This window comes from Halichoeres trimaculatus, unplaced genomic scaffold (assembly GCF_033239565.1).
Source record: "Halichoeres trimaculatus isolate MK-OKI-2021-1 unplaced genomic scaffold, fHalTri1.1 fHalTri1_scaffold_8, whole genome shotgun sequence".
Classification (NCBI taxonomy): Eukaryota; Metazoa; Chordata; class Actinopteri; order Labriformes; family Labridae; genus Halichoeres; species Halichoeres trimaculatus.
The window spans coordinates 9,532,349-9,559,507 of NW_027437186.1; the positions used below are offsets into that span (position 1 = coordinate 9,532,349).

General features: G+C 43.0%; 1 protein-coding gene across 2 annotated transcripts; it reads left to right on the forward strand.

The window, feature by feature from the left end:
* The first annotated feature begins 177 nt into the window (after nt 1-177).
* Nucleotides 178-25,940, forward strand: zswim8 (zinc finger, SWIM-type containing 8). Of its 2 annotated transcripts, none has more exons than XM_074675505.1 (26): nt 178-1,786; nt 11,211-11,364; nt 11,658-11,752; nt 11,864-12,036; nt 12,500-12,607; nt 12,690-12,771; nt 15,146-15,266; nt 15,348-15,549; nt 15,644-15,819; nt 15,915-17,187; nt 19,234-19,365; nt 19,516-19,695; nt 19,806-19,989; nt 20,097-20,195; nt 20,289-20,413; nt 20,666-20,993; nt 21,376-21,528; nt 21,798-22,020; nt 22,580-22,869; nt 22,952-23,175; nt 23,273-23,770; nt 23,871-24,048; nt 24,415-24,588; nt 24,740-24,859; nt 25,028-25,206; nt 25,452-25,940. In XM_074675505.1, the coding sequence occupies exons 1-26, from the start codon at nt 1,609-1,611 to the stop codon at nt 25,653-25,655; spliced, it is 5,853 nt and encodes a 1,950-aa protein (XP_074531606.1). In that variant the 5' UTR covers nt 178-1,608; the 3' UTR covers nt 25,656-25,940. The 2 variants fall into 2 exon arrangements, with proteins under 2 accessions (XP_074531606.1, XP_074531605.1); XM_074675504.1 differs by having other exon boundaries at nt 19,806-19,988; nt 20,087-20,195.
* Nucleotides 25,941-27,159: the final 1,219 nt, after the last annotated feature.

The window sequence follows — 27,159 nt, forward strand, 5'->3', positions numbered from 1 at the left end:
ATTATCAAAGTCATACCTTCACCATTCACCCTACCTGGACTTGACAAATCAAATGTTATTCGAATGGCAAAATGTCAAAACTTCATGTCCAGTGCTATGGCTATTGGTTATTGTTATTTGTTTCACAGTCTTGCGTTAAACCTTCCTGTGTGGCACAGCCAGCCGGAAGCTGTGATCAGCTGATGGAGGAGGAGCTCATGAAGAGGTGAGCCATCTTCCCCCGGCAGACTGACACTTAGCCCGGACGGAGAGACGGAGAAATACCGAGAGGATCCCAGAAAGGTTCGGTGTCAGGGACGGCGATCGTACGGATGGCAGTCGATAACAGAGAGATGGAGATTAATGAAGGAGCATTCACAGTTGTTGGTTCTGCTGAGGAATAAACGATCTCTGACCGCCAGGCAGCTTCACTCTGATACAAAGAAAACAGGGAGCCCGTAGCGGATTAATTTCATCAGAAGGACCGCGTTAATCTGATGTGAAGAACGGGGAGATGGACATTATGAATTAGTCTGTAGTTCTGACAGAGAGTCAGATGTACTCTATCACTCCTTCATGTAAACAAACTGCTACTCAGGCTAGCTGGAGTTAGCCCGTTAGCTCGCTGCTGCTAGCGCGTTTGTCATCGTTAATGTAGTTTTAAAGACATCGAAAATAAACCGTGTCAAACCAGTCTGTTTAGATTTTGAACCGATTTCAACCTCAGATTAAAGATTAGCATCCGATGACAGCTGTTTTAATCGTTCTCATTCGTATTTATTAGCATAATTAGCCTTCCAGCTAACATCATTTAGCTGTATTTTGTGTTAGCTTTCAAGCACTAAAATGGTAAACCAGCGCACCTAATCCATATTACAAGAGAAATTAAACGGGGCTGTGTTTGTTTAGACAATTGACAAGTTTCACTTGTGTTGTTCTAACAGGTTAAACTCTGAGGATTAGCTTTAAAATGCTAACAGGTCAGTTAGATGATTAGTCAGGATGCCAACAAGTTAGAGATTTAATCAGTCAGCAGTGTTGCACGGACAATTCTTGTTACAAGTTTGGTTTAAAGTTCTGACTTCAAATGAGTTACAAGTAGGTCTTTTACACTAAAGTTAGCAGCTGGGTGCTATCATCCTCTGGTGCCGCTGTTAAAACTGCTCTGACACAAAAGCTACAGGTCAGCCGGCAGGATGGACTGGACCGTCTGATCTTGGAAACTGATCAGTTTCTGGATTTAGTTTATTGTTAAATCAGCTGTCAGTCACGGGGCCGGTTCTATTTGGACAGTTTTTCTTTTCATTTGGGACATATATTTTGCATTTAGTAGTTACATAATCTATATCAGTGTGATTAGAGTACTATGTAGCAGTGTGAGAGAGGCCCAGCAGTAAGCCTCTCAGCTGTGTTTTGGTCTCCTGTGGTCGCCCCTCCCCCCCTCTGATCTCGGACTGCCCAACTCTCTTTCCCCGGACTTTCGTGTCCCGGAGTTTTTGACTCTTTTCCTTGCGAAGTTGGACTTCGTTTCCCAGGTTTGTTGGAGTCTGTTTTTGAACTCTCGGACTCTGCGTCCCGGGTTCAGACAGGCCGGTCCCGGGACTGTGTGGCCGGTAAACATTGGATGTGATGGAACTGATGTTCGCCGAGTGGGAGGACGGGGAGAGGTTCTCCTTCGAAGACTCGGACCGGTTCGAGGAAGACTCCCTGTGCTCCTTCATCTCCGAGGCCGAGAGTCTATGTCAGAACTGGAGGGGATGGAGGAAACAATCTGCAGGTCCCAACTCCCCCACCGTCAAGATTAAAGGTGAGTCAACAAAAACTTATTTTACTGTACACACTGATCACCCCCTCCCCCCAGGGCGGTGGGAGAACAAGCCTACTTTTCATTTTGAATACTTAATACCTCTGTAAAGATATAGCAGAAGTCATAGGGGGTTAAATGCTATGGAGTAAAACCTCTTTGCTGTATGTTAACCATTCAAAATTTAACTCCCTGCACACTTTTGATTACTTTAACTGTAACATGACAGAGACAGTCTATCATTATATGCAGTGCACCTGAATCCACTGCACCTCTGTCAGTTACAAACCTCTCCTCTATTGGGAAAACCTAACCTGTAGAATGAAATGTGTGGTTTGTGATGTTGTGTTGTGCCATGAGCTCCCACAGAGACTTCTACCTAAGTCAGCTTCTTTTACCACACCCAGTGACTGCTACTTACCGCTTTCACCTTTTTTATTAATCATCTTAGAACCACAGGTGAGCCGCCAGGTAATGAAGTGGCATCTTCTGTGTGATGTTTGATCCTGGTTTATGAAGATTTTAGGTTAATCCCTGTATTCCTTTCTGCCCCTGCCAGCAGTTTTTGGATGATTAAGGGGTTTTGGCTCATCTTAACAGAAGTGTTGAGCTTCATTATTCGCCTTAAAAATGATACACAGTTTATGTCATATTTGAAACAGTCAAACACACACAATATAATTAAATTGTCACTAGCTATTATTGTTTACTTTGACTTTAATCCAATGGGGAATAGATGTTGTTCTTTAACACCACCTATAAAAGTCCATTGACATTTTCTTTCTTCTGTTTATCTTTTGCACAACTTCTGAAGATAACATTTTTTTTCAGCATTTTTGATAGAGTTATCCCAGTACCAGAACTTGGATAAGACACCAGTTAAAACCTGAGATTATTTCAATACCTGTTTCAGTACCACATAAAAAATGATTTTTTTTTTGAAAACCATAACAAATATGACAACCAAAGAAATCTATGTTGTATTTGATTTCTATCCTGCACACAGTGCTGGTATAGAAAGGTCACTGAATACAGACCAATAGTGATGTACTGTTAATCAAAGGCAATGCAGTATTTTTCCCATTAAAAATGTGCACAAAAAATATTCCCTCTGGATTATCGTCCACAATCCTGTAGTGTGTGGGGACATGTTTTCCAGAATGTGTACCCTGAGCTATTTTTGAATTCTCTGACATATGTAGTCATTATATGGGCATCAGTCATCACTCAGTGCTGTAGGTCACAAGTTGGGGCTAAGTGAGAACATAAAGGGACCAGGTGACTTCACCCCTCTGCTTTCTTTATGTCTGCAATGGACTTAAAAATAATGCATAAATTTTCATTAAAAACTGTGTGTTTAAGTTGTGTTGGTTATACTGTGAATGTGGAGAGTTAGCAGTGTAGCATCTGTGATGGAGGGTGGAGCAGAGAGTCACACAGTTGGCAGAAGGAAGTGTTACTTTGTGGTATCATTGTACTTAAAGTATTGATATTGTGTTGTTTTAAGCACACAGTGTCGAACAAGTATTAAAATATTGATAGTTATCATAACCTTAATTGTCATGTTATGAAGCTTATATTTGAAAAGCATCCTGGGAAAGTCCTCTACAGCCCCTGCAACCTTTCTCTTCACACTTGCACTTAGTTTGCTCTTGAAGAGTGAAATAATAACAATGAAACTCCTTTTCAGCTTTCATCATGCTCAGTAAATTGAATATTACAACTCACACAGACGTAAGCTGCTTCAATTAAAGGAAAATAAACCATACAGGTGTAAAATTGTAATCCTCTTCAACATATGGAAAAATGTAACCTTCTATTCACCATAAACACAGACTGATATAAGTCAAAAGTTCTATCTGCTGATCATTCAATTGAAATCACTGTTTTGTCAGAGCAGCATTTTGAGATTCTGACACTCAGAAGCAGGATTTAGATCTTACATAGTTGAAATCCTCCGTGACAAGGTCCACATCATACTTGTAACGTTTTTGACCTGCTGGAGGAAAACACAGACAAAGCAGGACCTTCCTGTTGTCTTCTTCTCTTCTCAGTTCTGTGGCTACTTCCTGCTCTTGCTGCTCTTCTCTGAACGGAGAGAAATACATTGATAAGTGAACACCGAAGATCGACCTAATTCTGACCCCTTGGGTTTTGAAATTCACTAATACAGAGGAGTCCTTTATACGTTCTGTTATGGGTGTATGGGTATTAGTGTGTGTGTTTGTAAGGGGTCGGGCCTCAAACACCCTGGGGGATGGGCAGTGGTTGTAAAAAAGTCTTAAGTAGTAAAATGTAATTGGGCTGTTCTGACCCGTTGGATCATCTGAGAGATAAAGTGTGAGGATGTCAGCTCAGGATTCTGTTAAAGAAAGATTTAATCTAGATTTCAGATTCATCTGGATAATATATTTATTAAACGATAACAGACAACAGTGACAGCAGGTTTGAATTCGTGATCCTGATCCCGGCCTTTGTGCTGGATTCTGTCCATGAAGCTGGTTGATGCCTCAGTCACATGACCCCACAATCTGTGTGTTTGTGTGTTCTGGCCCCCGCCTTTATATGATACAAAAGTGGATATTAATGCTGTGGTACAGTTTGTGTGAAGACAAGGTTTAAACTCAGCAGAGGTGAAAATTGTTCTGTTTCACTCATAAACAGTGACTGAGGGACTCATTAAACTCTCTGATAATCCCACTGTGAGTCTGTGTTTGTGTTGTGAGAGTGTGTATGTGTTTCCATGAACACTTCTTTATTCACTCTTAAGCATTAAACACTGAGAGGAGAAGCTTATTTTCTTTAAAAACTGCATGAAACAAACCGAACCCCCATTCTGAAGATCAGATTTTGACAGTGCTTTTTTATCTAGCTGTGTGTCCTCTCCTCAGCAAAAGAGAAAGAAAGAGGCTAACTAGACATGCAACGATCGATCGGTCGGTGCTGATTTCCTTAATTGTGAGGGATCTGTGATCGGCCCATCCTTACATATGAAACTGATCTCATACATCTGACAGGTCTGACAGCCAGCCATTGTTGCTCTTTGCTCTGAGACCTAAAACTCAGGACACTTTATTGGTTGTTTGAGTCAAACATAAAGATTTTATCGTATTGTTTAATGATTTTCAATAAAATAAGATTGGAACATTGAAGGTATATTCTGTCAATTTTATAAATAAAAAAAAATCGGTATCAGCCCAAACCGGTATTGGCAGGTCAGGCTTTTAAAGATAGGTGATCAGTGATTGGCCAGAAAATTGTGATTGGTGCATCCCTAAATCTAACCATCTAGATCAGAACATTTTCACTAGGGTTAAAGGTGAAATGGTTACATATTGAAAATAGAGGAGGATAGCTGACAGTGCTGCCAGTTTAACATATTTAAAATAGAATGAAAACAGGACAGGTGTGTTTGGACCTGTCGACCATCTGCTGAGCAGATGAGATCTCTGTTGGGGGGGAGCTCAGTCAGTGTTTGTATGGACAGGTGTGTTTAATGTCTGCTTCATCATGTGACTATAGGATGTGCATGCTTCTGAGACTAGATATATTGTAATGACTGCTCCTGCTAAGACTCATCCTCTGTTGCTGCAGGTCTTTCATTACATGTGTGACATGCTGCCTTCCTGTGCTTGTGCTCATGCAATGGCAAGTGTACCATGCTGGAGCCAGGGCCATGGAAGTGTACTGTGCCTGTGCATGTCACAGGGCGCTCACACTAGTCAAACAAACTGAGCTCTAAGGGGTTAAACATGTCTGAATGCAGCACAGATTGCCCAGTGTGAACATGCCCTATGTGGAGCTACAATAACTTTAAACATTCAGTGTTTTTAAAGAGAGCAGAGTGTCCCACCCGGCTCCCATAGGTGTGTGTGTGTGTGTGTGTGTGTGTGTGTGTGTGTGTGTGTGTGTGTGTGTGTGTGTGTGTGTGTGTGTGTGTGTGTGTGTGTGTGTGTGTGTGTGTGTGTGTGTGTACTAATGGAGCACTTCCTGCTGAGACAGTCAGACTGCGACTCCTCCCTTCTCCTCTTCTTCCTCTTCCTCTCCACCTCCTCTTCCTCTTCCTCCTTCTCCTCCTCTACCTCCTCCTCTTCCCTCCTCTGCCCTCTCCTTCTCTTTCATCCTATCCTCCTTTAGATCTTCATCATACAAAGGAACAGCTGTTGTAGTGGCCTCCCTCTCAGCTGACAGCTGATTGGGCGAAAGCTTTCTGTCCCTTACCTGCAGCAGCCAATCCCAGGCCAGCAGCATGGACCCTGTTACTACCCAGAATGCCTCTCTCTCAGGCTGTAGCCCCCGAGTCTGTCCTCAGAGTGATAAGATTTAACCCTTTATGGTCACACTGTCTGACTTTGTTATTGGATGTCCTCACACAGACGTGTTGGTGCTGTGCACAGAATTCAGTCTGGAAACAAAATGGAATACTGTGTGGATTTCTCTGAGTACAGTTAACCATTTAGCTGTTAAAAAATTAAAGCAATCTATCAGTTTCACATGTACTCTGAAGATTAAATTAAATTTAAGTTCTTGACGTGTTTTACAAAAGTGACTGAAGAGTTGAAATTAGTCAGAGAGTAGTATCCTATTAAAAAAAAAACACTTTGATCATCTGAGGGAAAAGACATTCACAAGATGTATGAACATCACTGAAAAAAGTATGTTGAAATATTAAAAGATGGTATTGTATTTATTTCATAGGGGTGGGAGAAAATGTACAGAATTTTTCATTTAACAATTTTGAATAGTGATATTTTGTTCAAAAATTTTTTGTATTTCAGATTTAAATCCTTTATTTTATTCTTTGTTTACAAGCTGGCTTGGAAAAAAGTTAAGATGTCATATCCCCTGAATAAATCCTAAAAACAGAATCACACGTGATGTGCATATTTTGGGAAAATATGGCTCCTGATATAGTCTGTAGACATCATTATCATTCAGCTTCTTCCACATCGATCGCAATCTTTCATTCCTTCTGCCATCAGGCTGCTTAACCTTGATAGCAGTCTGTCAGACTGACATATTGGTACTTTTCGTTTTTCACTGTTGTAACTGTCTGGGATCTTTGATGCACTGCTGGGTATCTCCATGTTCTCTTTGACCTGCCACTAATAGTGGATTTGTAATGTAATGGCTGGCTACGGGAAGGGTCAGTTGAAGGCTGCTGTGTATCAATTTGCTCTATGTCATGTACTGTCTTTTACTTTATTTATATTCTGTTCATTGTTGACTCTTCTTGCTGTTTGAAGTTATATGTGTAGCATAGGTGGACTGCAAAATCAGAATTGCCCATTGGGATAAATAAAGTTGTCTAAACTTAACTAAACTGAACATGGTCTGGTGAAAAAAGCAAACTAATAATCGCAAAAATCAGAAATATTGAAGAATCGCAACTTAAATTGAATTGTCATCCCAAAAAATTGTAACAGAATTGAATCTGAAGAAAAAACATATCATCCCTGCCCCTTTTATTTCACATTTAAAGAGTGAGTTTAAGAAAATTATAAATTCGGAGTACAGGCTCTAAACCTTTTTACATTGTGCTTTCAAAACAACGTATGTCGTCACTGATTCAGAAAAAACACAATATTGGAACTGCAGCAGATTTACCTTGGTTTTTTACAAACAAGTTGAAGCAGGGCTCGTATGCCGTCATCTGATAGAGCCTGTCCCTATCTCTAGGTACGGGACTGTGATTGGTCCTGTGTACATGAAGTGACATAAAAGCTTTTTAAATTAAAAATGACAAAGCCACCTGTCAGAGAAAATGAATTTTAAGCACAACAGCAGAATGTGGCGATCATCTCCCCTTGCTGCATTTGGAGCAAATGATGAATCATGAAACGTCAGGTCCGTTTTAAACTGCTGGCTCTGCCACTGTGCAGAGATCCCATATTGGCCCTGTTGTGTACCGCAACTACCTCTGTTGACAGCTCAACAACCTCTGTTCAACAACTTAGAGTCACTGAAGACACCAAAATCAAAATGATAAGGATGTATGCCTCAAAGTGTCCGGTTAACACGGGGCTAGAACCCTACTTCTTCTTTCTTGTAACCAGTGAAGTCACCTCCTCTGAACATGAAGTATTTAAGGCTATGTCCACACGTAGCCTGGTATTTCCTCGTTAGTTTTTAAAAATCCTTTCGTCCACACGGGGCGTGCAAATCCGCTGGTGAGTGCGGCTCGAGGCACGCCAAACCCATATTTGGCAGTGTTTTCCAGACGTAAAACCCATGCCAGCCAATTAAAATGAGCCCCCTTCTTTAGCTGTGATGTTTAAGAACCAAAAACTCTGTTTACTGGCGCCCACATGAAACCAGAGGATTTTATAGTGACGTAAAGCTGCGGTTTCATGTAGACAACAGGTGTAACCGTATTATAACATATCCGGTTACCCAAATACCTGGCTACATGTGGACATAAGATAAAACAGTACACATCAATTTAGAAGTCACTGCTTTCCTGCCCCTCAGAGCCTGCTTCATCCCTCTACAGTCCAGTCTCAGAGTCTTTCTTAACATCTTGTTCAGTTTGTTTTATTGTTTCTAGTTTGTTGGCGTCTTGTCCCCCCCACTCTGTCCTCAGCATACAGTTACAGCAGACATGACCGATAGAGCTTAGAATGAGCATAAGAGACCTGTAAAAACACAAACTCATCATATTTGATGCTTTCATTGAAGAAGAGTAAACAATGGTATGAAGTTTGCCTTTCAGAAACCTCCACAGTGATGGAGGTCTGATTGTTCCTCATGTCTGAGTCTCTGAACACTTCATATAAACTCTGTGTTTCCTCCTTTTATGGTCACAACAGCAGTAATGAGCTCCTAATCTCACAACATCAGCTTTTTACTCAGCTGTGTTTTCTGGAAGAGACTTATTAAACTGGAGCTCTTTATTTGATTGATTATTATCAACACACAGATTACAACAAAACACAGAGGTTATTACCAATACACAAAGATTGGAATTCTTTCAGTCTTACTCATTTTTAGCATTTCATCTTAATCACAGTATTTGAATATTGAACAATGACTCGCACAGTTATCCAGAAATAACAACAGAAAAACTTTTGTTTGAGTAAGATGGGTCGTAACTTTATAAAATGAAACACTTGGGCTGTTTTATAAAAGTGTTTTTTCTTTCTCTGCTCTGTCTCTGTTTGTAAGCACAGAGTTCATTTTGAATTGTATCCCCCAAGAGGATGACTGCAGCTGATGTGTTAAATTCTTTACTGACAGGGTGGGTTTAAGGAAAAAAACATATTATTCATTAAAGCAATGATATGTTTAACTCAGCAGTTCTAATTCTGCTTTGTCAGTCATATGGTTTTTTAAATTATAGAGCTTTTAACAGGGAGTAAACGTACAAACCTCACATTACAGACATACTGCGCAGAAGTTATTTATATATACAACAGTCAGGGGCAATACAATTTTTAAAATTTGCTACTCAGGTACAAGTATAGTTACTTGGAGGAAATTTTACTTAAGTACAAGTATAACAGTACGAGTCTGTGAATCTACTCAAATGAAAGTCAAATGTAGTTTCCTTAAAATCCCTTTAAGTATTGAATATTTTGACGAGGGTTGTTGAGTTAGGGGGGGTTTAAACAACGTTGGTAATCCAAATAATACTCAACCAACAGGAGAGCATGAATGTAAGAACAACATTTAGGCAGAAGTTCCTTAATATTTGAGTTTTTATTTGGACTTTGTAGCCCGTCCCAGTTTTCAGAGCGGCTTGTTCTGATCAAAATCAGGTTGTTGCGAACAATTTACCTGGTTGTGGTTGTAAAAAGGTGTCAGCATTGCAAAATCTGATGAGTTATTGTCCTTGGAAGATTAAACCTGTGAAAGTGTTTGTTGGGATTTCAACAAGAGCAGCGTGTTCTTCTCCTCATCCTGATATGAGCAAAGTGGTGTGCCCCATCCTGATAGATCACACTGTAGACAGTCTGTGTCCTTTCTGACCAATGCAATGTAAATGTAGCAGAGCTGAACAATCAATAGATTGAAACTGACATCGCATTGTAATAGAGTGCAAGAATTGTTTATATGTTGACAGTATCCTTTGTCGTGTTGGTCATACTATAGAATGATTTACTACTTGTGTTAAGTTAAAAATGCAGAAATTAACCCCCCCCCCCCCCCCCCAATAATAAATAAATAAATAAATAAATAAATAAATAAATAAATACATATATAAATACACAAATAAATAAATAAATACATAAATAAATAAAATAAATACATAAATAAAATACAATAAAATACAAAAAAAAATAAAAAAATAAATAAATAAAATCGCATGCTATAACGTAATTGCAATACTGGGCTTAAAAAATTGCAATTACATTATTTTCCCAAATCGTTAAGCCCTAAAATGTAAAAAACTATAAAACTTACTACAACAATACCTGATTAATAGTAAAGTACTGCTTTGAAAACTAATCAAAAAAGTACACAAAAAGCTACTTGATTACAGTAACTAGAGTAGATATAATCAGTTACTCAAACCCTGCTAAAAGTCATGTACTACACGAGAAAAAAAATGACCCCAGATCTCATTCAACTTTATGTCCAAAACACCTACAGAAACTTGTAGAGATGCACTGATTGTAAAACTCAAGGCTGATACAAATGGTTAAAATAACAGTTAATTCTGATAGTCTGTTGATACAGATGTGTTTTTAACTTGTAATTTCTTGTGTTTTTCAGTTCAGCAATGAGATCTGATATGTTTTAGTAGCTGCTCTAAGTCCCCTCTCTTAAAACACTGTATTAGTTGAACATGTGTTCACCTTGCTGTGACTGGCTGATCCTTCCTGAACACAAAGCAAGACTCCCACACTGTTGATACTCTCTGTCATGTTTGAACATGAAATCTAATCAGTTTGTCCAGCAGCTGACTTCCTCTGCCAGGCAACAAACCCTTTTCTCTGAATCAGTTGTCAGGTACGCTAGCTCAGCAGCATTATACTATGGGGCAACAGATAAACATTGGTTACTCATACTTAAATTCTGATCAAACAGGTGACAGGTGAAATTTCATGCTTAAAAATCTTTTAGAGAAAGTGGAGTCCTCACCTGAGTCAGAGTTTTCGTCTGTCTGTTGATAGATCACGTAAATTTTATCCACTGAGACTATAAATATCCGTCAACAGCAGACTGAAACCTTGTCCACCCTGCTGTTGCAGTGATGTATAGGTGTGGACCAGGTGTGTCAATACAGGATGACTTAACATGCTGGGTGTGGTTTCAGATGGAAAAGAGTGTGTCTAAGGTGAAACTCAAACTGGATGTCTGTGGAAACATGTCTGCTGAACTCTCTCCATTTTTTTAATCAAACAGAGAATTTAAACTCTTTGACACCTGACTGAACAATGTAACTCTTCTTCTTTTTTCTTTCTCCTTCTTCTTCTTCCTTCAGATGGTCAGGTCATCCCTCTGGTAGAGCTTTCAGCAAAGCAGGTAGCTTTTCACATCCCATTTGAGGTGGTGGAGAAGGTGTACCCTCCTGTGCCTGAGCAGCTGCAGCTCCGCATCGCCTACTGGAGCTTCCCTGAGAATGAGGAGGACATCAGGTGAGACTTAAGGAAACATACCTGTGCTGCCTGAGCCTGTTAATGTGGCACTGTTGTTATTAAAGCTGTGGGTTGGAGCACACCAACACACACTTTGGTCTTAAGAAGTGATCTCTGAAATGATTTCTGGCATCAAAGTGAACAAACCCTTTAGGTAATGAACTTGTGTAACCTGTGTAGTGTAGGTTTAGGAGAGAGGCGGGAGAAGATGATTTATGTGTACCAGGTCTGTGATTCACCTCTGTTTTCTATGTCTTTTGCTCTCTTTGTGTGTGTGTGTGTCAATGCTGCAGGTTGTATTCCTGCCTTGCTAACGGGAGTCCTGATGAGTTCCAGCGTGGAGAGCAGCTGTACAGAATCAGAGCCGTCAAAGACCCGCTGCAGATCGGTCAGTTCCCTCCAGCACACAGACATCACCAATTCTGTAAACAGTGCAGCTTCATTTCAGAGCTTCATTTCTGCATCCATAGCATTTGTCTTTGTCACTTTCCCTCCCCAGGTTTCCACCTCAGTGCGACTGTGGTCTCAAGTCAGGCCGGTCAGTCTAAAGGAGCCTACAATGTGGCGGTCATGTTTGATCGCTGCCGCATCACTTCCTGTAGCTGCACCTGTGGGGCTGGAGCAAAGTGGTGTGCCCATGTGGTGGCGCTGTGTCTCTTCAGGATCCACAATGTGAGTGTGTGTTTACACAAAAGAGTGTTTTCTTTCATCACATCAACAGAGGACAGAGGGACAGAGAGCATCAGAGTATCATCGTTATCAGATTAACTCAAAGTCGAGTGGAGTGTTGCCGAGAATGTAAATGAAAAGACTCAATGGAGCCCAAAATTTAGCTTTATGATGTGTAGGACTTTTATTTTGAAGGATGCCACAGCTGTAACACATCACCAGGTTGTGTGTACTTAACAAAGCACACAGGAGGATGAGGGATTTTCTCACACAAAGATCAAAATTGTATGTAAAACAACAACAACAACAAAAAAAAAACAGAAAGAAGAAGAGGAGATGCTGAGCTTGCAACAGTTTATAGTTTGAGTTGCTGCCTATTTGTTCACCAAACTACTGAAATGTGTTCAGTACCTGCTGACTCTGACCTGTAAACTTTATGTGTCTCTGTCCATCTGTGTCTCTTCAGGCGTCAGCGGTGTGTCTGAGAGCCCCTGTCTCTGAGTCTCTGTCTCGACTGCAGAGGGATCAGCTGCAGAAATTTGCTCAGTACCTGATCAGTGAGCTTCCTCAGCAGGTAACACATCCAGTCCTTCAGCAAAAAACATCAGTTTGTTCATAAGTTATGTGTGTTGTTGAGTAAATGTTGTGTTTTGCAGATTCTGCCCACTGCTCAGCGTCTCCTGGACGAGCTGCTGTCCTCTCAGTCGACAGCCATCAACACCGTGTGTGGAGCTCCAGGTACAGACTCCTCATCTGATGAAAACATGGTTACTAATAGAGAGAGACTGTTACTAAGCCCAGTTTTTACCAAGCAGTTCAGTTTGGTTCGTCTCAGCACGGCATGCATTTAACGTCGTTTTCACAGACTAATCCGGGGATAGACCCCCAAATAACCAAGGCAAGCCGTCGCACTTTTTGGCACCCTTCTGTAGGGGTGCCAGACTTAAACTGATCCAATCTCAAAACTACAACACTGCAGACTGTTGATTGATCGAAAGAAGCATCACTTGCTGTGCGACAGTGGCTGCATTTCTCCTGGTGGCACACAGATTTCTCTGAAACAAAGCTTAATTGCACTTTGTATCAAAGAGCCACATGTCAATCACTAAGAAGACAAAATGAATAGCGTGGTCAGCTGTGGAAACGCAAAGGGGACCAGGCTTAACCAAGCCAACCTGTACTAAACCATACTGATCCAAACTGGACTGCTTGTGGAAATGGGGATTTAGACCAAAGAGTGTTGTTCCACTTGTGTTACAGCCTGACAGATTGAACAAAATCTGCTTTAGTTAAAGACAGATAGACTGTTTCTGTAACAGAAAGTGAAAGGCTGTTACAGAGACAGAGGGGGGCTGATTAGCTAAAAGGACCCTGTGGTCTTTTGTGCTAGAAAATATGATAAAAGGACACGGTGTTATCCAAAAAGTGCATGCAAAGGTTTGAATTGACCCCAAACTGTGCGCACTGACAGAAAGCATCTTTTTGCTCCACCTTTACTGTGTAGGTTGTTATAATCTGTGATAAACTACTTGACCATCACATTTCTGTCCCTTCCTCATCATTCCAGGATTTTCTTACTCTTATACATAAACTACCTCTCCAAAAAGAAAAATTACAAGAATTTACATTTCATCCTGTCATACTACATCCAACCTCAGCAGCGATGGTGCAAGAGGCCTTCCTTGTGCAGCTCAACAATCCAACCACGTTCAGAGACAGACAACCTTTTAGCCTCTGCTATCAGGAGGTCATGACAGTGTGAATGATACTGAATGAAAATGATCTAAAGACAGGTTTTTATGCAGATTCTGACTTTTTTAAGGCTGTGGTCTTAAACTTGATGAGATGAAAAACAGACAAGTTGAAATGTAGTTTTCACTTAATAACCTACTCTCTGTATATTCTCTTGCTGCTGCTTCTTCGATATGCATTTTGAAGATGAACTGACAACCTGCGTATAATTTACCAGTGTGAAATATGAATTCTTGTCATTTTTTCCTCAGTCGTTTTGTTCAGGAGTGTGTACACACTACATCATCAGTGTAGATTGCTACCAGAGCATCTTGTAGGGCTGAACAATTTTGGAAAATAATCTAACTGTAATTTTTTTTGACCAATATTGCGATTTAGCATGCAATTTTTTGGAGGGGATGTTTATCTTCTTCATTATTCACTAAACACAAGCAAAAAACGTTCTATAGTATGGCCAACAAGACAAGGGATACTGCCAACACATAAACAATTCTTTCCTCAAGGCCAGGTCTCCATGTTGTGATGAAATGAGATGAATTGATGCATGAATTGATTTAACCTCAAGCCTTGTAGACATGTAATAAAATTATCATCAATTACCTTAAATAGAATCAGAGAAAGGAACAAAGCACTACAGAACAACAGGCCTGGTATGACCAATGTGAAATATAAATATGAATATCTTTTATGATTGTCACACAAAATAAAGTGCAGAAAGGTGAATAAGACCAAGTCTGACTCAATCACTGAAATATGTCAACATGTGAAGTGCACTTTTTTATAAAATGAAGAAGAAACACTGTGTATATAAATATATATATATATATATATAGATATCTATATCTATATATATATATCTATATCTATATCTCTATATATATATATATATATTTATATATATATATATATATATATATATATATATATATATATATATATATATATATATATATATATATATATACGTCAAATGTACAAAAATCTTACTGATCTGTCATCAATAATGAACACAAACTAATGCTCAGACATAAACATTTTTTTGGGCTCATAATGTAAACATGTGGATTGCACTTTTTACATGCTCTTTAAAAGTTTTTTTTTCTAAATTGCAGCCTTTGCGATTTGAAAATTGCATTGCATTACATTGCGATGCCAATTTAAATGTGATTAATTGTTCACCCCCACCTACTTGTCTGATTTTAGATTTCAGACTGCCCACAAAGGCATCATAGGTGCATTTACACCTGTAGTTAGAGCTGTCCTCTATTAATTTGATCACTAAAACCTCATCTTGGTCCCAGGTTTAACCAAAGACAGTTGTTTTTTTTTTTTTTACATATTTGTGTTTTTATGTGTGCAGATCCAACAGCTGGCCCCTCAGCTTCCGATCAGAGCACCTGGTACCTGGATGAGTCAACCCTAAGTGACAACATCAAAAAGACTCTGCACAAGTTCTGTGGACCCTCACCTGTCGTCTTCAGGTAGACTTTCCCTCCAAACAATAGCCCTTAATTAATTCAGATATTGAACAAAATTATAATATTTTCCTGTCCTCTCCAAAGCGATGTGAACTCAATGTACCTGTCCTCCACGGAGCCACCGGCTGCAGCTGAGTGGGCGTGTCTTCTTCGACCTCTGAGGGGTCGAGAGCCTGAGGGAATCTGGAACCTTCTCTCCATCGTCAGAGAGATGTTCAAGAGACGAGACAGCAACGCCGCTCCACTGCTGGAGATCCTCACCGAGCAGTGTCTCACCTATGAACAGGTGCGTGCGTATTTAGAGTCAGGAAAGCCACACACACTGAAATTATGACTGAACTGTGTAACAACAAGTGTGTGTGCGTTCTTTTTGGTTTCAGATCATCAGCTGGTGGTACAGTGTCCGGACATCAGCGTCTCACAGCAGTGCAAGTGGACACACCGGACGCAGCAACGGCCAATCAGAAGTGGCAGCTCATGCGTGTGCCAGCATGTGTGATGAGATGGTGGTTCTGTGGAGGCTGGCGGTGCTGGACCCCACCATGAGCCCCTGCAGGTCAGAATCCACAATAAAAAAACATGATTGTGTTGATCACCAGTGGATGTTGTGGTTAAATCAGAGTTAATGTTGCTGGTGTGTCTGTGTGTCAGGCGTCTGGAGCTTGCGGGGCAGCTGAAGCAGTGGCACCTGAAGGTCATAGAGATCGTAAAGCGGGGCCAGCACAGGAAGTCCCTGGATAAACTGTTCCAGGGATTCAAACCTGCTGTGGAGTCCTGCTACTTTAACTGGGAGGTGGCCTATCCACTGGAAGGAATCACTTACTGCGGCGCCGACAAGAAGAGCGCCAACTTCTGTTGGTCCAGAGCAGTGCAGCTGCAGAGAGGAGCCAGAGCTGCTGCAGGAGGAGGCGGGGACACCTCTGAGGGCGGGGGCCGAGGGGAAGGAGGAGCTGATTTTAAGGGACGAGGAGGTGGTCACTCCTCCCAGCAGGAGGTGGCTGTAAGGCCAAAAGAGACCATCCTGACCAAGAGGAAGGGTCTGACAGTGAGTGGAGGGGGGGGCATGTTGGTCCGGCTGGGGGGTGCTGTGTCTCTGTCCCTTGAGGACGGAGGAGGGAAGTGCATGTACAAAGGGCCCAGCACGTCCTCTGGGGGAAAGATGAAGCTGACCCAAGGAGGTAAAGGGGGGTCTGTCGGGGGAACTGGTGGAGGAGGGTTAGGTGGGGGGAAACACAGCAGTGCTAAGAGGAGGACCAGCAGTGAGGACAGTTCCTTGGAGCCGGACCTCGCTGAGCTCAGCCTGGATGATGGCTGCAGTCTGGCTCTGGGGGCTGAAGCCAGCAACACCTTTGAGTTCTTACCCCCACCTCCAGAAATGCTGCCTTCCCCCAGCCCACTTCTACGAGACTCTCGCAAGTACACAGGAGGAAGCAAGATGTTCGAACCAAAGCGTGTCAACCACGCGTCTGCTGCACCTCCTGCTGCAGAGCCTGTTCCCTCCTGCCTCCCTCCAAAAGAAACTGTGCTGGTGGTTCTGGACCCTACGGAGAAGGAAGGGGAGCTACAGGTGGAACTCCAGGCCGAGACGGTCACCAACAGAGAAGAAGACGTAGATTCAGCAGGGAGTAACCAACCATCCACCTCTGCCTCCACTGCCACAGTAAGAACTGCTGAAACTCCTGCCAAGCCCGTGCAGGGCCAGGAGGCAGCGTCTGCAGGAGGGGCTGCAGGGAGTGGAGCAGCAGCTGCAGCAGGAGCAGAGGCTGCAGCTGGAGGAGCTGTAGGTGAAGATGACTATCAGGCATACTACCTTAGCGCTGCCTCAGAAGAAGGAGGGGAGAGACAGCTGGTTGAAAATCACCAAGAGGAGGAGCCAGACATCTTCGCAGGGATCAAACCACTGGAGCAGGAGGGACGCATGGAGGTGAATATAAGAAGGAAGAGTGTGATGGTGTTCACATCTGTCACTATGTATGTTTAAACACATGCTGCTTTACTTCTTGTTTCTATATTGACTAATGTGCATGTGTTCAATAGTCGTGAAGTTTGTTTCAATGTATTGAAGCTAACTCAAATACACCTCACCTGCCAGTCAGATCACATAATTTTCACTGGGGGTGGGTCTACAACTGCTGTCATTCTTAACATTTTGCCATTGAGTTCAGATATACAGAACCAATCAGAGCCCATTATTTAGAAATGGAGCATGTTCTATAAGGTGACAAAAGGAAAGCTGCATCAGCTTTTTTTGTAACAGACAAAGAAGGCACTTTCTGCAGCAGGGGAAGAAGAAAGAAACAAGTGAAGAGAACTGGAGAAAGTATTTTGTAGGTCTGTCCAAGACACTTCCACTTTCCTGGGTTCTTATTACCCATAGACAGTGAATCCAGACCCATTCACCAACTTGAATTAGTCTGGTGACGCCTTGGCTTATACACCAAGACATCACAAATCTGCTCCCTAAGGATTTCTTGGCTCACCTCACATAAAATATATGCCTGACCTCATTTGATGACTTTTAGACAGGATGTGTCTTATTTCTTTGGTGCTGCAAAGGTGAAGAAGGTTCTGCTTGAACTAGGGACAGGTACCTTTCACATTTGAAACGATACAGTACCAATGCCCAGAACCTGGCAGTCGGTACTTAAACATGGTACCTTTTAATTTTACATGAATGGGTACCCGGAACTTTTGACAGAATTCAGTCGGTACCTATAAAAGTACCTGATTCGGTACCCATCCCTAGCCTGAACAACAAATGTATTAAAGTAGGAATGCAATGCCTAATAGAACAAGGTCGATGCTGCTTCTGGCACTGAAATGACCATTATAGTAGCTTATTGTCATATGGATGTTTTTTTTTTCTTTTTTGTTTTATCAGTTATTTTTCATTCCTTAAAACGTGTTCTACCCTGAAAATGAAAGAAAAGAAAACATGTCTACATTGTTACTCATTTTTACCTACACCAAGGGGGTTATGTTTTTGGGAGAGTTTCTCTGTTTGTCTGTTTGTTTGTGAACACCATAACTCAAAAAGTAACAAACAGATCTTGGTGAAATTTTCAGGAAATGTTCAAAATGGGATAAGGAAGAAATGATTAAATTTTGGAGGTGATCTGGATCACTGTCTGGATCCAGGATTTTTTTAAAGGATTCTTAATCATTGTGAGATAAGGCCGTTTTCACCATATGTGCATATAACTCCACCATAAATGGTCGGATTGCTTTGCAAAACAATACAAGACAAGGTCACCATAATTTCTGACAGTTGTAAAAGTACGATCTAGATCCTGCCAATATTCTGGATATTAAGATCTGGAATATGAAATATGTACTGGGTCATCATAATTTTCAACACTGTCAGGAAACAAATTATCGTACAAACTGCAACTAACACCAAATTGTAGCAGACAGTCTGCTGAAAGGGAGTATAACATTAAAGTAGGACTAAAGTGTTGGTGACAATCACAATATGCTTGGTGGAGGTCTGCACTCTCTGAGTGCTTTTCTGGTGTAATAAAGAAGTATTTTTTGTATTGAAGGAGTACATATTCACTAAAAGCTTTATCAAAAAAAGTTACCAATATTTATCAAGTGTGATACAAAAAATATTCTAAAAATATTGATATAGCGGAGGAATTTGTTCATAGGGTAAATAATATCCCAGTTTCAATAAATAAAGTATTTTCTGGCTGATTTTGATGATTCAGGCTTTACAGGGTTAGGACATTCAGGCATAGTAAAATTTGTAGGGGAGCAAAAATTTAGAGAATACAGATTGACAATAACAATCTTTTTTAGAATGAACATTTAAAGACTTTTTTTTTTTAAAATTATTTTTCTACTTAACAATAAAACATTATTAAAGAGCTTTAGAGTCAAAGAATTTCTGTGGTTCTGAAAGTACAGAGGCTGGAGACCCAAACATCCTGCTGGTCTGTGTTACTGACGTGTTTGTGTTGGTGTACAGGTGCTGTTTGCATGTGCAGAGGCGCTTCACGCTCATGGTTACAGCAATGAGGCCTGTCGGCTGGCTGTGGATCTGGCCAGAGATCTGTTGGCGAACCCTCCAGACCTGAAGGTGGAACAACCACAGACCAAGGTACAACCTAGAACACTCTTCTTCTCCTGTAGTGCACTCAGTCTTGCTATTTGAAACTCTTATGCTGACTGAGACTAACTTTGAGAAAGCAAAAAATTAAAATCATGCATAGAGAGTTTTTCAGCTTCGTTTTTTTCCCGCTGTTTTCAGGGAAAGAAGAGCAAAGTGTCGACCAGCCGGCAGACTCAGGTAGCCACCAACACGCTATCTAAAGCTGCCTTCCTGCTAACAGTCCTCAGTGAAAGACTTGAGCTCCACAATCTGGCCTTCAGCACTGGCATGTTCTCCTTGGAGCTGCAGAGACCGCCTGCATCCACTAAGGCTCTGGAGGTCTGTCATGGAAATACAAATGTGTCAGTTTTTCAAAACAACAATCTTTAATACACACATTGGAACAGTCTGATAAAGCTATAACAATCCTCTTGGTGCCTGTGTTTTAGGTGAAGCTCGCCTACCAGGAGTCGGAGGTAGTGTCCCTGCTGAAGAAGATCCCTCTGGGTCTGGTAGAGATGTCTGCCATCAGAGAGCGCGCCGAGCAGCTCAGAGATGGAAACTTCTGTGATTACAGACCGGTACTGCCGCTCATGTTAGCCAGCTTCATCTTTGACGTGCTGTGCACCCCAGGTAAGCACCAAGTCTCTGCTGTAACTTTTGTGGAAATAAAGATTTTTCACGTTTGTGGACTTTAATAATTAACATCTGTTTGACTTTCATCCATATTGTTTGTGCAGTCGTGTCTCCAACGGGCTCCCGTCCACCGAGCCGTAACCGTAACAACGAGATGCCAGGTGATGAGGAGCTGGGCTTTGAGGCTGCTGTTGCTGCTCTGGGTATGTCAACTCAAGAGTTTATCACATTGTATCTTCCTCCTTTTATCTGTTTGTCTCACCTGCACCCCTTTGTGTGTCTTTATGTGTGTGTAGGCATGAAGACTACGGTGAGTGAGGCAGAGCACCCTCTTCTGTGTGAGGGGACTCGACGGGTGAAAGGAGACCTGGCTCTGGCTCTCATGATCACCTACAAGGACGACCAGAGCAAACTGAAGAAGGTAAAACTGATCAGTCTGATCCCTGACACTGAGATAGACTGACAAACTATTTTACAACCAGGATCAGAATACAGAAATATTTTGTTTTCAAAATGTATAGAAAGTATAAAGATGTTTCTCTATGATGTTTTAAAGGACTGCACAGGCTGATTCAGACCCTCAGTTTGCTATAAAGTCTCTTAATCCACAAGTTAAAGAAGCTGAAGCTGTTTGTGTTTCTCTGATTATTTATTTAACATCTCACGTCCTCAGATCCTGGACAAGCTGCTGGACAGAGAGAGTCAAACTCACAAACCTCAGACTCTCAGCTCCTTTTACTCCAGCAAACCTGCAGCTGGTAGCCAGCGCAGCCCTTCCAAACACACCACTGGTAGCAGCCACGGCGGGGTGGGCGGGGCCACAGGAGGGGTCTCCAAACACGCCCCTACCTCTTCATCAGCAGCCACTGTGGCTGCTTCTTCCTCCTCCTCTTCCTCTGCTGCTGCTGTGGCTCTGACTGGAGAAGAGGTGACACATCAGGACCTGAACCCTGTCCAGACCAATTCAACAGGGGAGGGAACAGCAGAAACCAGAGAGAGTGGTGAGACAAACATACAACCATCACGGTCATTTAGTAATAAGTCAGAATTAAACTTTTAAGACAAAAAATACTCCTATAAAAGATGGAAAAAGAAAAATCCAAAGCCCTATAAAAAAAAAAATTAATACAAAGACAGACAACAAAAAAGACACTTAAAAATAAGTCCCAAAATAAGAGCTAAACTCTTAGAATTTGGCAAAGAATTAAACATATTTCGTTGCTGATGTCAGATAATCCAGGACAATATAAAAACTTTATTGACTTCAGAATGTTGAACATCCTTCTGTTACAGCAGCTCAAGACTCAGAGTTAGAGAACAGAAAAAAAAATCTGTGAGTAATAATGTCTGAAGTAAGGCCTCCCGTGTCTCTCCTCTCTCCAGTTTCAGAAGGAGCTCCGACCACTGAGCAGCAGAATGAAACGGCTCCTTTTAAACTGGAAACCACTGTTCCCAGTCGCCTGGCTCTTGGGGCTCGCTGCGGGTACAATCAGCGCTGCTGGGGCTCACCAGTGCGCCAGAAGAAGAAACACACAGGTAGCTATAGCATATGGATGTATTTACTGTTTTGATTACACTCAAGGTTCAATGTTCAAGGTTATCTTTATTATCCCTACGAGAGGGCAAATTGTCTTGCAGTCAGCAGCTAGGAAAACACACATACTGTACTGACAGTGTGTCCAACACAAAACAATGAGGTATGGGGTCCCAGAGAAATGAACAAATACACATCTGACAGCAGAGAGGAGAATGTAATCTTAAGATACTTCATGGTAAGGTATTCAAATGATGTTTTGTTTGTGTAGGCATGGCGAGCATCGATAGCAGCGCTCCAGAGACAACATCAGACAGCTCCCCCACCCTCAGCCGCCGCCCACTCAGAGGGGGCTGGGCAGCTACATCGTGGGGGCGGGGTCAAGACAGCGACAGCATCAGCAGCTCATCGTCTGATTCGCTCGGTTCTTCTTCCTCGAGCGGCTCTCGTAGGGCAGGGGGCGGAGCCAGAGCCAAGAGCACAGACACCAGCAGGTAAACACACACACACACACACACACACACACACACACACACACACACACACACACACACACACACATACACAGTGACATCATTGGCAGGTGGACAAACACATAAGCTGTTTTCCAAACCACTGCTACATTAGCACACCCTACTATTTTTCAGAGTGTAGTAGGGAGTATACAAAAACTTGCAAAATCTGCAGTATGACAAAAATCCCTGGATGTCCTACTAATCCAGGAAAATTTCTCAGTATGCAACAGACCAGTCTACCTGGTATACTGTTTCCCACAGTGCACAGTGTTAATACTGTATGTTTATGTGGGTGGCAGGTTTTGGTGAACTACCGCCATCTGCTGGAATAAGTCTGCATTATAACAACAATACAACAACACTAACTCCTAATTCACAAATAAAGTGTGAGCACCACGAACTTTGGGCACTCGTCATTTCACACTGAATGCATCTGTATGAGTCGTCTGAGCAGTGGATTGTTCATTTACAAAGCTATAGTATGTTTTTATTCTGAAGATAACTTCTTACTAACATCTTGTTTGTTTCTGTGTTTCAGGTATAAGGGACGCCGTCCTGAGTGCCATGCCCCTCACGTGCCTAACCAGCCCTCAGAGGCAGCCGCTCATTTTTATTTCGAGCTGGCAAAGACAGTTCTGATTAAAGCAGGGGGAAACTCATCCACCTCCATCTTCACTCAGCCATCAGCCAGTGGGGGCCACCAGGGGCCCCACAGAAACCTGCACCTGTGCGCCTTTGAGATCGGTCTGTACGCTCTTGGACTTCACAACTTTGTGTCCCCCAACTGGCTAAGCAGGACGTACTCCTCCCATGTGTCCTGGATCACAGGTAAGAAGGAGGTGAGAGGAGGAGAGGTCTTTTCTTTGTGTCCTCACCTCCTCTAACTCACTATGTGTCCCTGCTCCCTCAGGTCAGGCCATGGAGATCGGCAGTGCAGCCCTGAACATCCTGGTGGAGTGTTGGGATGGTCACCTGACCCCTCCTGAGGTGGCCTCTCTGGCAGACAGAGCGTCCCGGGCCAGAGATCCCAACATGGTGCGAGCTGCTGCCGAGCTCGCTCTGAGCTGCCTCCCTCATGCTCACGCCCTGAACCCAAACGAGATCCAGAGGGCGCTGGTGCAGTGCAAGGAGCAGGTATATGGACTGGGAGAGGGTTACGTTTTTTATTGGGGAGGATCAGTGAATCTATGATCTACTGTGATTTCTCTTCACCCATCCTATCTCTCCTCAGGACAATGTGATGCTGGAGAAGGCGTGCATGGCAGTGGAGGAGGCCGCTAAAGGGGGTGGAGTCTATCCTGAGGTTCTGTTTGAGGTAGCCCATCAGTGGTACTGGCTGTATGAGCAGTCTATGGGAGGAGGCTCAGGCCAGCAGAGGGAGACCTCTGGTCGCTGTGGAGCCAACGGGGGCCCTGGCAGAAGACCGGTGGACACCAGCTGTGGCATCCTCGATGTGGGGCCCAACATGGAGACCGGGGGTTTGGCCACAGTGACAGCGTCAGTCACAGCAGCAGCAGTAGTCCCTGTGATCTCAGTGGGCTCCACCATCTATCAGTCCCACCCACTACCAGGACAGGCCATGGCTCACCCACATAGCCAGGGACTCCACCCCTACACCACCATCCAAGCCCACCTTCCCACCGTCTGCACCCCGCAGTACCTGGGTCACCCTCTGCAGCATGTCCCCCGCCCAGCCGTCTTCCCCGTGACAGGGGCTGCTTACCCTCAGGTCAGAACTCAGGAGATATATGTTTTTTCTCACATCTCCTCCAAGTGTTAGGAGGTGTTGCTCAAGCTTTCTGATTCTGTATTTCTCTGTGTGTGTTCAGGGGATGCACCCAGCCTTCATTGGGGCTCAGTATCCATTCTCAGTGGCAGCAGGTCCTCAGCCTCCACTCGCTGCCACAGCAGTGACGTTCCCTGGTGTCCCTGTCCCATCCATGACTCAGATCGCCGTCCACCCATACCACACAGAGACTGGGCTGCCTCTCAGCACCACCGTGGCAGGTCAGCAGACAGATTCTGTCACAAATTGTGATCAAATGTTTCAAAAATTTACCGTATTGACCCCAATGTAGGAAGACTCCGATTATAAGACAAACCCCCTCTTTTCATGACCAATCTTCAGAAAATGACTGATAACCAAAATTTACTATACTCTACTATAGTTGCCTGTTTAAAAACAACTATCAGCATGTGTCAGTGGTAAGACCCCGTTTATTGGATGACCCCCCCCACTATTCACATTATTTTCAATAAAAAATTCCTTGACTTATATTTGGGTCAATACGGTAATATCAGATCAGATAACATTTTAAAAAACAAAACTCTGAAAGGAGTGATTTGATAATCTGCTTGTGTCTTGTCCATCAGTTGGCAGTGCACACTCAGGCCCCACCCTTCAGGCCCTGCAGGGGGCATCCATGCCCACCCTGTCCTCTCAGCCCGCCTCATTGGTCAGCACAGCTTTCCCCTCAGAGGATGAGCAGCACAGCCAGCCAATCAGCCAGCAGGGTCTACACTACCTGCACTCAGCATACAGAGTCGGTGAGTAACTCAAACACTGGTGTTGTGACTGAACATCACACAGCACACTTCTCTGTGTGTGACAACAGTGTGTTAGACTTCCTTAAAAAGTGTGTGCAATGTGGCGTGTCTAGTGCTATAACCAGGCATGTTTGTCTGTGCGTGTGTGAAGGTATGCTGGCTCTGGAGATGTTGGGAAGAAGAGCTCATAACGATCACCCAAACAACTTCTCCAGAAGCCCTCCCTACACTGAGGACGTCAAGTGGCTTCTGGGACTTGCTGCTCGACTTGGTGAGGTCATGATGGATGAAACAGAAATTTATTTTAAACTTCACATACACGTTTTTTTAACCACTTCTTCATCTGCACACCTTTGTCTGCCGCCTCTATTGCCTCTTGTTCCTCTGCTCATGTGTCTTTGTGTCCATTCATCCATCTCTCTCTGTGTCCTCTCATCAGGAGTGAACTATGTGTACCAGTTCTGTGTGGGAGCAGCTAAAGGTGTCCTGAGTCCGTTCGTTCTGCAGGAGATCATCATGGAGGCTCTTCAGAGGCTAAACCCTGCCCATATCCACGCCCACCTGAGAACACCTGCTTTCCACCAGCTGGTGCAACGCTGCCAGCAGGCCTACCTGCAGGTAACACAGGAGGATGATGTGCAGGTTGCAGCTGTCTCAACCTGAGTAATACTTTGTCATTGGCTTCTGGTCTAGTCATGGATTGGTTGTAACAAACACCATATATGGGCCCAGAATGATTCTTGTGTGAAGCTGGTAGTAGAACAACTCAGACGAAGATCACTGATAGACTTTTTTGTTGTATCCTCAGACCTGTGGCTGTGTGTCTATGTTCACTTGTATCCCTTTCACTCTGTCCCCCTTAGTACATCCACCACCGGCTCATCCACCTTACTCCTGCAGACTACGATGACTTTGTGAACATCATCCGCAGCGCTCGAGGGGCGTTCTGCTTGACGCCTGTCGGGATGATGCAGTTTAATGACGTCCTGCAGAACCTGAAGAGAGGGAAACAGACCAAGGAGCTGTGGCAAAGGATCAGCCTGGAGATGGCCACCTTCTCACCATGAGCAGGGGGGAGGATATGATAGCCCCCTCCATTCAACGGACACATCCTGGATCTGTCAGGGGCTCTGACCCTTGATACAGACAGACAGCACACAGGAAGTACAATCAAACCCCTCCCTAAAACAGAGACAACATTTTTATATCTGCTCCCTGCCTCAGAGACTGCTGACAGACTCTGTTCATATGTTTGTGTTTTTCTGTGGATTACAGTGTGTCCTTCTTTATCTAACTGAAGACTGTGAGGGGTGCTGTGTTTTTCATCCACCCCTCACCCTCTCACCCTCCCTTGTCTCCTCCCCTCGTCTCCTCTGTTTAGTTTAGTTTGAATAAATCAGCTGTTTGCAGCTCGTCTTCGTCCTGATGTTTGGAGACTTTCTGTTTTTGTTTAATCTTTTGATACTTTGTAAAGAAGCTGATGAAGAGGAGGAGAAGGAGGATGAGGAAGATAAAGGTGCTGTTGTTGTGGGATCCATATTTACATTTCAGTCTGACAGGGGAGGACCTGAAGACCAGAACCACATACCACCTGACCCCTCTCAAACCAGGACTCAGTGAAGAACATCTGAACCAGACTCGGTGTCCGTCAGCTTGAACTGGATCCATGAGACTTCAGGGAGATGTGTTTGACATTGTCTCCCCTCCTGAAGATGAAGAGTAATGTTTGGGTCCTCTGAGGTTTATCTTTGCCTCTGTGATGGTTACAGAAAAACATCTTGATTCTTTTTCAGAAGTCTTCATTATAAATCGGACTCTCTGAAAAAAAAAATTCTGGAAATTCAACTCAATTGGCTCAATTTTTTAGCTCAGCCTGTGGTACTGTTAAAACCTAACAACTGGATAAAATCTCAGACAGGAAACAAAGCAGGAAAACTAAAAAGTGATGAAGAAAGTTGGTGAGTCTGTGATTCTTTTGAGTTGAAAGAATCACATCCAAAAACTTGATCCTGAGCCGAGGTCTCTGCGTCATCCTGAGTGGAACAGTCTGCTGAAGTTTGACAGAAGATAAAAGATAAGCAAGAGTTCAAACGCTGTGTTTCCAAACACCTGGCACAGAGGAGAGGACAGGAGCTGAGTCTCATTTTGTCAAAGTTCATTCTTGTGTTTGGATACTGGAGTTTTTTTCCTTAATACCACACCTGACATGAGACCTGATCCTGTCCCTGGTTCTGATCCTGGTCCTGGTCCAGCTCTAGACTCATTACTTCACAGAGTCAGATGAAACAGTGTGTCTGTCCCCTCCTTCCCCTCCTCAGTGTGGTTTTAGACCATGGTGCTGTTATCAACATGTCGACGCTCCATCCCGTCCCGGCAGCTCGGTGGTTCTGATCCGGACTCTGATTGGACCTCACAGGTGTGACTCAGTAGAAAATGTACTGTGATATTTTTGTATTCCTCAAAGTGTAGCTCCATGAAAAGTTCTATATGTGATTGAAAAGTTCCTATTTAGAGAGAAAAGAAAAAAATAAAAGCAATACTAAAGTGTAGAGTTTACTTAATAAAGAGGAT